The sequence below is a fragment of the Lepidochelys kempii genome, chromosome 5, assembly GCF_965140265.1.
Source record: "Lepidochelys kempii isolate rLepKem1 chromosome 5, rLepKem1.hap2, whole genome shotgun sequence".
NCBI lineage: Eukaryota > Metazoa > Chordata > Testudines > Cheloniidae > Lepidochelys > Lepidochelys kempii.
Window position 1 is genome coordinate 13,984,338 of NC_133260.1, and position 10,663 is coordinate 13,995,000.

General features: G+C 41.1%; 1 protein-coding gene across 1 annotated transcript in view; it reads right to left on the bottom strand.

Moving 5' to 3' along the window:
• Positions 1-10,663, bottom strand: part of SKOR2 (SKI family transcriptional corepressor 2) — a 40,288-nt gene that overhangs the window by 22,334 nt on the left and 7,291 nt on the right. Inside the window, 2 exon segments of the mRNA XM_073346156.1 lie at positions 455-553; positions 947-1,012. Of these exon segments, the coding sequence (XP_073202257.1) occupies positions 455-553; positions 947-1,012 (165 nt within the window).

Here is a 10,663-nt window from a genome sequence, read left to right on the forward strand (position 1 = left end):
ACAGATGGGCATGACAGGGTAGAGTGCAGTCCCAACTGTTCCCTTTTGGCCAGCTGCAGGACAACAGGTGTGGCATAGGCCCTAATGCTGTAGGTTCCCCTTTCAATGGAGCGCGGCTAGTTATGCTGGCTTTGTGGTCAGAATACAACAGTGGGACAGGTCTTGGTGGACCCCTAATGTTTTCAACAGGGAGATGAAAGTTACCAAAACCAGTTTTTCAAACTTGTGGTTTATACTTATCCAAAAATACACAACATCTCACTTCAAGTTTATGCTTGAAGGGCCTGACCTACTGCTGTTGAAATCTATGGTAGAATTCCCATTGACTTCAGTGGGACCAGCTCAAGTGTCTAGTGACAAACACACCTATAAACATCATTCCTATATTTTTATAAATTGATAATAAATAATGACGACATTCTACAAACAGTAAAAACACAGAAATATGTCTTACTGAATACTGGGAAAGAAGCGTTTCCTTTCAACACTTGGAATTCCTGTTCTAATCTCCTCCGTAAATCTATTTGTTCAAACAAAACCTTCTGAAGTTCTTCTAACAAAGAGAAAAGAAGAGCTGTTTTACTAATTTGTATAAATAACTCTTGAGCAAACTGCTATGTGTGGCAATTCATTATTATAAGAAAATATTTTAGTAGTTTAAAAAAAACATTGTATAGATCTAGGATAGATTTTGTGCAGAAATCCATGAATATAAATCAATGTAATATATTATTTTAAAGTATTGTATTACAGTGTCATGTATTGATTGATATGTATGCATTAATCTCAATTATATCTACCCAAAGATCCATATATTATTCATATGTTACTTGTCAAGCTTAAAATATAGTGCTGAACAAAAATACTTCCCTATTATCCTTATATTCTATTAAAACCAAGAGCATTTTAATAATATCAAAGCTGGGGGTGAGGGGGAGGGTGTTACCTTTCCCCATGTTTTCTACGTCCTTCTTCAGTGAATGAGGTGAACTGGTTTCTTGCGTGTGTTCACCTTAATAAAGAAAGGAAAAAGTTATTGATTTATAATACGTTGCTTCTTATCGGGTATTGTTCTTTCATCCTCTTTGAAAGTCTGGACAGAAGGTTTCAGCATTCAGAGCTCACTCCTGCAGCGTAGGATAAACCACCATTGACGTCAAAGGGAGTTCTGCCTTTGCAAAGACTGCAGAATCGGGCAGAAATGCTCGGCACGAAATGTCATTGCTTAGAAGTATTTTTTATAAACAGAATTTATCACCATGATGTTTAGTGTACACTAGCTCCTAATTTCAGATGGTAACTAGTTGGCATACGTGCTCCTCGAAGGCCAAGGCAGGTGCATAGGTGCGCTCAGTGAGTGAGGGTATAGCATCCCTTTCCCAGCCCAGGGGCAGGGTGTGGTTCAGATGGATATGCAGACCATGCTGCTGCTAAGGTCTAAGGACAGGAGACATGATACATGATAAATGGAGTGGGGAATAGTTATTGATTTACATCAATAAGAGAGAAAGCAATGTCCAAATCTTGCTGTCCTTCCTCCAAGACATACCAAAGTCCCAAACTGTCCTCTCTCTCCCCCGACAGCTAAAGAAATTACATCCATACCTTGACTACATCACCTCCCTCTTCTCTGGCCTCCCTGGTATCCACTTCACCTGTCTCCTACTCATCCAAGATGTGGTCACTAACATTAATTTCCTTCCCAGATATGCCCACGTCAACCCGTTCCCCAACCATGCACGGCTCCAATGGCTCCCCATTCTCCACATCAAATTGAAACTTCTCGTCCTCACTTTCAAGGCCCTGCATAATTCTGTCTCACCCGACATCTTGAATCTTGTCTCTTACTGCGTCACCTCTGCACTGCCACAGATACCAACCTCAATGCCTCTCTCATTCACTTCTCCCCCAAACATCAGCCTACCTTCTTCCATCCCACTCACTATGCACAGGATGCCCAAGCTAATGCCTGCTCTTCATTCACATCCCTCCTGAAGACTTACTGAATCTATGATGCCCACAAAAAAGTGACCCAACAGAGGGGCAGGACATTATGGATTTGGATTTATTTTGCCCATCAAAGTTATGTCCATCAGCACACATTCCTGCTCCTGTCCTGCTCCTACTGGTTAGAAACAGGCCAATTCTATGGAGAAAACGCCCTTTGAAACAGCCTTTTTGCTTGCATGAGGACTCTGATATTAGGCCCTAATTTAGAGCATGGCCTTGATAAATCTGCGCAGACATGGTACATTTGAAGCATACTAGATAATTGGCCTTTGTTGATAAACTTGTATAAATAGGAATCCCTTTCTTTTGTTTTTTAATTAAAAGATTTCATTTTTAAAAGAGATTAATCTGGAAGTTAGTATTTAGAATGCTTTAATGTAAAAAATACTTTAAAATGAATATGGGACTACAACAGATTGAATAGTCTTTCTGGAATTAACTGGCAGAGTGTTAAATTAGCACAGGGTTTGAGTATGTGCGGGGGGGGAGAGCATGCATTCCCACTGGCAGTGCTAATTACAGGGTTTTAGATTATATGCTCTTCAGAAGAGGGACTGTGTCCTCTTTTGTGTTTCAAAGGGGCCTAGTACATTCTGGGGGTCAGCACAATCTAAATTACACAGAACAATCTCATCTGTTTAGGAAACATTTCTATTTTCATCACTGTCATTGGCTTAGGAGCATGTTTTCCATTCCCTTTTGTAGTATTGGTATTTAGCTCTTTGCAAGCACTGGGCAGGCCAGATTCTTCAAGACTGCTACGTGAAGAACTCACCTTGACTTTAATGACAGTTCCAAGAGCAGAGGGCTTGAAGGACTGTGGACATGGGAGTTAGACAGCTAGGCACTTCTGAAAATCCCACTAGGTGCCTAGCTACATTTTCAGGTGCCTAAATGCCTTTACAAACCTGGACCGTAGGACTCTAACAAAGTCAATGTGATTTAGGCTCCTAAGTGTCCAAGATGCATTTGAAAAAGGAGCTTAGGTCCTTCAGTGCAGGGACTGCATCCCTAGCAGCTCTGTAGGGTGAGAGATTTATGATGCTAAATAAATACTAAGTAACAGGGAAAGCAGAGTAACTTCTATTTGAGAAGAGAGAGAAAAACAGTCATAAGGATTCAGTGAAACAAGTCTCTCAGAGCCTGTGTTAGAGGATACGGTAGAGCAGATGTTCCCAAACTTTTTTTGGAGGGGGGTGGGGGGACTGTGCTCCACCTTCTCCATGGGAGTCACATAACAGGCCCACCCCCAGCCAAAGTTCCACTCATCCAGCTCACGCCTTTGGTGGCATCAGGACCCAGCTGGCTCCATCCCTGGAGGAGCTCCTGGAAGTGGAGAAGATCAGGGCTCCTCCCTCTCCCTCCCCCCTATCCAGAGCCTCTCACTCCAGGAGGCTCCAGATGGTTTAAAATACATAGGGTGCGGCCAGCCAGGCCAGGCCAAAGCAGCAGCAGGGACAGTGCACAGAGCAATAAGTTGGTGCAGAATTGCACTCCCCCTGATGGCTGGGGCTTCCCTGCGCAATCTCCCCAATGCTGCCCTGCTCTGGACATCTGGCCAGCATCAGCCCTGCACCCCACCTCGCTCTCCCGATAGCCTCATTGCAACTAGTCACCTAGAGGGGCATGCCCCATGGCTTGAAAACCAGTGCGCTGGAGGACTCAGGTAATTTCTGACTCTAATTTCTATTATTCTCCATGGATTTAAATCTGTTTGATACACTGTTTTAGGTTTTTACATAATGGCCAACATTTTCTTAAGAAGAGTGGGATCTTTTAAAAGCACCTAAGTCACCTAGGAGAAAGTCCCACTGAGTTGAAGTTGACATCAATGAACAGGTGACCTAGGAGTAAATGTACCATTAAAGTCAACTTCAGCTCCATGGGACTTTTGCTCCTAGGTCATTTAGATGCTTTTGAAAATCCCACTCATTTGAGTATGGATCTAAAAGCCTAACTTTAGGCTTCTATTTTTGAAAATTCTGACCTGGGCTTATTATTGTAGTATTGAAGGCCCCAGTCCTGCAGTGAGTCTGCCCTAAGGAATCCAATTTCAAGACGAGGTTCTAAGTAAATAAAACATGTTGCATTTACTATATGGAGCAGGACTCCTGATGGTTTACCTGCTAAATCTGTGAAAAAGCCAGATGGTTAAAATAATTTCTGGGAACCTAGACTTTGTAAAATATTACACTTATACAGACTAGCAGAACTTTAAACATTTAAAATGTATGCAGCTCCTTTTATATATGTTTTTAAAATTCTGTGCGAAGACAAATAGACAAAAGTCTTAAATTTTAAGCAGAAAGCTAGTTACACAACTAGACAGGAGGCTACATGATATAGGGACATTAATATCTGCCTCCTTCGGTCCCCCGGAGTGAAATCTGGTTTACATCATACTGTAAATGAAATCATTTTGATGTTCCATACTTAGAACCTAATGGATATTTGCCCACCATTGTAAAAGATGTGGTATAATTGGCAATGTCTGCTAAACAGAGATCTAGAACTGAATGGGATATTGCAGAGAAGGTAATTGGCAGAACTTCATGGGCTGTTTGCAAAGCACCTTACCACATTTGGCTGCCTCTAGGCAATACATTCAGATTTAGCAGAACTACAATTCAACAAATTGAAAAATAGGGATAAAGACATGCTCAAATTCTGGCTCACCGTGCAGTTATGCACACCAGAAAAACAGTGCACAAGCTCGTACAGAGTGGGATGCCCCAATTCCATCTCCTTAAAACACACAAAGAGCCTGATCTGGAAAGCCTATGCTACAGAAGACATAAAGAAGCACAGTCAATGGTGACATCTGCAACATCCTGGGAGGAACCTCCCCTCCAGATTCCTGCCCAGGACATTGGAACAACCAAAAAAGAATGACCCCAGAGTTTCCATCTCACATTATTTTAAAAAATCCAAAACACTGAGCCCCGTGCATGGTGGGATAGGAATTTGGCAGTTTAGCCTGGCCTGCATGATTGCAGTGGAGATATGATTAATATAGTTTATATAGTGGTTGCCATCAAAATGTCAGCACATTTTCCCCAGATCTAGAATAGCAGATAACTGTGGTATTGCAGATACTACTATGTGGTAACCATTTGAAATTATGACTTTTTAATAATCCTGTTCTTTACTGTTTGTACAGGTGCTGCTCTGATGCAACTGAGACTGGGGCCCCATTGCACTAGGAACAATGACAGTCCCTGCTTTCAAGGACTTGAAATCTAAACAGACAAAGGGTGGGAGAAAAGACATATTAGCCTCATTATACAGATGGGGAATGGAGGCAAAGAGAGTTTAAGTGACTTGCCCAAGAACAGACAGCACGCCTGTGGAAGAGCCCGGCACTTCCAAGTCCTGTCCCTTACTCACATGTCCATCATTCTTTTGTTTTGCACTTTGCAAGTAGACTTGGTGCTTTGATGTGCTCCCAGCACTAAAGGTCTCAATGCAGCAAAACTCTTAAAGGCTGAGATGGGGAGGTTATGCCTGTTTCAAGGGGCCTGTTCCATATAATATAATCACAGATATTATTCCTATATTCTTTTTTTTTCCCCATAATCTGTTTTTTACTCTTTTCTATCAAGTTTAATCAGTTTCTCCTTTTTCGTATACATGTTAAAATTTGCTACATTTTATTTGGTTATTTTAATTCAAGGTCAAACTTTTAAAACCTGTTCTAGGAATGAAAAAATTATGCAAATCTCACATTGGACTAGATTCGGATCTCAGTTACACCTATAAAAATTATAAGCAACTTCACTGAAATCAGTGAAGTTCCACTAGATTTACTTGAATATAGCAGAGATCAGTATTGATAAACTATTTTTCCAATGGCAGTTTTGTTCATATGGAACTACTGGACTGACTACATTTATAGGGAATTTACAGGCCAAATTCTGCTCTCAGTTATTCCAATGCAATTCTGGAGAAACTTCATGGAAGTTAAAGTCATTTTAATGAAACTTTTGGCAATATAGAAGGTGTGAAATTTCTGGATTATATATTTTGAGTATTTCTTGGTGCATATACATTGCTTCTTGTACTTTTCTCCTAAATTTTTAATAATGTTTTTAAAAATGTGGTTAGTTAACTAAAATGTAAACATTTTGGTATAAGGTACTATTAACTTATCTTCTGGAAAGACTTAACTTTTTTCCCTCTTGAATTTTCATTAACTCTTAAGAGATTTGAGACAGAAACCATAGAAAATAAATTATTTTAAAAATATAAGAAGGACCAAACCATGCTCCCACTGAAATTAGTGGTAGATCTGCTATTTACAACTGAAGCAGAACAGGACCCCAACATTTTGGAAGATATTAATTTGTTGCCTAATTCTTCAAAATATATGGTTTTAATCAACAGACCAATTCTGCAGACACTTGTGCACATGAGTAGTCCCACTGATGTCAGGAGAAGGCAGTTATTCATGTGCTTAAGTATTTGCCAAAAAGAATCCTCAGAAAGGGCTATTCTTAAAAATATGAGTGGTACAGGACTAAATAAATCACTACACAACATGCAAGATGCCAACTATTGAGAAAAATCTTCAATGTTGTTGTGTAATTGGGAATGTGTTTTCATGATGAGCTAATTTTAAAGTAAAACTGAAAGGTCCCCTCTTACATGTATTCAGAAGATTTACTGTGAAACATTTATTGTTGACTTTCAGAAATCAATGCACACTTACAACCAGTATGCGTGAAAATCATAATATATTAAACATATTCAACATGTACCTTTTTTAACATCTGTACGGTCTTCTATATTTATTATAAAAGCTCATCTATGCCTATATATTTATATCGATACAGTTACTGTGGGGCCAGCATTTCCATTATAAGCTGAGTTTATATAATGGGATTGTAAAAATTCATTCTGGGGTGATGTGAAATATACAAGATCTCTCTGTCCAGAAAAAATGCTTAACCAAAATAAACAAATAAATAAAATAAATAAAAAACCCCAGTAGGCTTTTTTTAAAAAAACCCACCAAAATAAGAGAAAATACAGATTGGATGATCAGTTTATACTTCTTTTGGGAAAAAGGCTAGGTGCTTGTATGACTCAGAATTAATAAAGCGTTTTTTTAGTTACTAACATTTTGTTAAAAGCGGACAGAATTGGTGACAGTAGCAGTTATTTTGTTACATAAGTATTAAATGAGAGTGTGAAAGATAAGTTAAAAAACTGAGGAATACAGCAGAGTTGAGACAGGATAGGATACAAATTATATTAAGCATGTATATTGTTGTTATACAAGGTACAGCCATGATTGGAGAGAGTCCAGCGAAGGGCAACAAAACTGATTAGGGGTCTGGAACACATGACTTATGAGGAGAGGCTGAGGGAACTGGGATTGTTTAGTCTGCAGAAGAGAAGAATGAGGGGGGATTTGATAGCTGCTTTCAACTACCTGAGAGGTGGTTCCAGAGAGGATGGTTCTAGACTATTCTCAGTGGTAGATGAGGACAGGACAAGGAGTAATGGTCTCATGTTGCAGTGGGGGAGGTTTAGGTTGGATATTAGGAAAAACTTTTTCACTAGGAGGGTGGTGAAACACTGGAATGCGTTACGTACGTAGGGAGGTGGTGGAATCTCCTTCCTTAGAAGTTTTTAAGGTCAGGCTTGACAAAGCCCTCTGGCTGGGATGATTTAATTAGGGATTGGTCCTGCTTTGAGCAGGGGGTTGGACTAGATGACCTCCTTAGGTCCCTTCCAACCCTGATATTCTATGATTCTATGATTTCTTTTCTTAATCAGTCCATCTCATGGGGTCTGTCTTTCCTCAAAGAGTTCCGGTGATGTTTTTTAAACTGTTATTCTAAGGAAAACACTACCGTAGTATGATGTCTGCACCACAGGTATAGCTGGTAAACATAGTCCTTCTGGCTTTCAGTTCTCTACAACCACAGAAGCTGTACCCTTAAGTATCCTGTAATCCCCCCATTTCAAAGGAAGTCACAGATGGCTGTCAGATTCTTGGGAAAGCTCAATCCTCTGACATCCTAACACAGAAATGGAATAGTACTAGGGAAAGTTTTTCTGCACTTGCTTGGTTAAACTTTAAAAGGATAGTCTTAGGTTGTTGGCTCTCTGACTGAAAGCTGCATATCAGAATGGAGGAATGGGCACATGGCATGATGGGTAACTCCTTCAGCCTCCACAAACAGAGATCTTGGAGGTAGAGAGGCTTCCTAACAAGCAGAGAAAGGCATTTTTGTAACTCCTCAACCCTTGCCCTTGTGGGAGGTGGAGAGTGGGATGGGAGAAGGGAGAGTTAAAGGTGACCTGAAAAGGATTTTTCCTTTAATAATAGAGCATATGACGTGTGTGTGTGTGTGTGTGATGTACAAAGAGGGCCTGAACTTTTTAAAAAGGGTTTTTCTTCCCCTACTTGTTTTTTACCTAAAAAAAAAAAAAATCTAGGAACGTTAAGTCTGGTCTCCCCTGTTTTTCCTGAGGTACTTCCCTAGGTGGCTCAGCATCCATTGTGTACTCTCACTCCTTAATTGAAAGGGAGGAGGTGTTGAATACTTAATGGGCTTCCTTTCTCTTAAATATTAATTAAAAGCTAAATAGATGTCTAAAAAAAAAAAAAACCACACACACTACACAAAACCCAACAATTTTAATCAGTAAAAGGAAAAATCCCTTCCCCTCTTTATAGCACAGCTGTCACTCTGCAGGGCCTTTCCTACCCACAAGCTTAGGCCTGTTAAACTAAAGGTGTCTTTTAAAACCAAAGTAGTTAAACTGGTGCAAACTCTTGGGTAGACACTTATTTTAGATTTAAGAGTGGCCTACTTTGGTTTCACTTAATCCTGTAAAAAAGCAGATTAAGGCCACGTCTACACTATTGGAAATATAGCAGCGTAGCTACAGCGCTGTAGTTTTGCTGGTATAACCCTGTAGTGTAGATGCAGACTATAGTGATGGATGGGGTTTTCCCATCACTGTAGAAACTCTACCTTTCTGAGCAATGGAAACATGCTTCCATCGACCTAGCTGTGTCTACACAGGGGCCTTGGTCAGCATAGCTAAATTGCTAAGGAGAGTGCGTTTTTCAGGCCCCTGAGCCCCCTGGCTATAAATTTTAAGTGTAGACCAGGCCTAAGCTAAACTGAAACAGGTCACTGTTAATTGGAAATAAGAGTGTCTAGAGAGGGTGTAGCAGGGCAGGCTCTACTGCTGCCTCTTTGCACAACAGAAACTGGCTCAGACTCTACTGGTGGTGTATCCACCGTGCTCCACCAACACCACCACAGGCCCATGCAACAGGGCTACTTAGAACATCCTCAGTGCTTTAGACCCTCTCCTCAGGACCTGAGAGGGGCAGAGGTCTCCCTTCCCTGAGGCCTATGTGTGACTGGCCTCAACTAGCCCTGTTCCTTCCTGTGTCTCTTTATCTTTTTGGGCTGGTGGGCCCTTTACCTCAGCCAGCCTGATCATCTAATTACCTCAGTCAGCTATCTCCAGAGAGCTAATTGGTATCCAAATGATCAGCGTACAGGCTCACCCGTTCACTCCCTGCACTCTGTCACAGAGGGGTTTGTGCCAATTTAATGACATCAGTTTATAAACACACAGGTAAACAGGTGCAAGTTTGTGTGCAGACAAGGCCTTGGCTCTTGTGATGTCAACATTTCACTAGCACTCCAGTCACCAGAGTAGCAAAGACCTGAATTTCTAATTTAAAGAAACCAAGAAATTAAAAAATTAAAAGAAAAAAAAAGCCCACATTTCAGAGCATCTTCCTACCCAATAAAGAAACAAAAGGGACACAAACCCATGATTTTTTCACCCTCTGTGAGTCACCTTAAGTGCTTTTCACTTCTATACAGCCTTCCATCAGAGGCTGTTCAAATGCTCTGTAGGCAATGACTAAATAAGTTTCACACTGCTCCTGCTATACTGATGGGGAAAGTTAGTACAGAAAGACCGAGGGCTAGTCTACGCTGAAAAGTTACATTGGCATAGCTATGTCTCTCAGAGGGTGTGAAAAATCCATACCCCACAGCGATGTAGTTAAACTGACCTAAGTCCCTGCATAGACAGTGCTGGGTCGAGGGAAGAATTCTTCCATCAACCTAGCCACCACCTATCGGGGAGGTGGATTACCTACTCTGACAGGAGAACCCTCTGCCGCTGTAGTGTTTCAAGTGTACACAAGCCTGCAGGTAAGCAGACCTAACCCCTGGTGCAATCCGCCTCTCAGGGAGGTGGATTACCTACAGCAAAGGGAGAACCTAGCCCATCACAGTAGTGTCTACACTGAAGTGCTACAACTCTGCTGCTGTAGTGTTTTAAATGTAGATGTGGCCTAATTGATTTGGCCACAGTCACACAGCAAGCCTGTGTCAGGTCCAGGAATATAACCCGTATTCTCTGACTCAGTTCTACGCTTTCCCCCCAAAACCAGTCTTCCTTTTCTCACAAAATTCCCCCTACCTCCGCACTTCCATGCAATTTATTTGTAAGCCTGGTCAGCTGGAGTCATGCTCCCCTATCCATGGTTGCCTTAGGGCTGTAGTAACTACTGCAGGCTAGTCCCTGCCTCTGCATCTCACCCCTGTCTGGAACTGTCTATTGTCTTATTTTAAAGACTTCAACAGCAGGCTGACTCTCCCCCTTG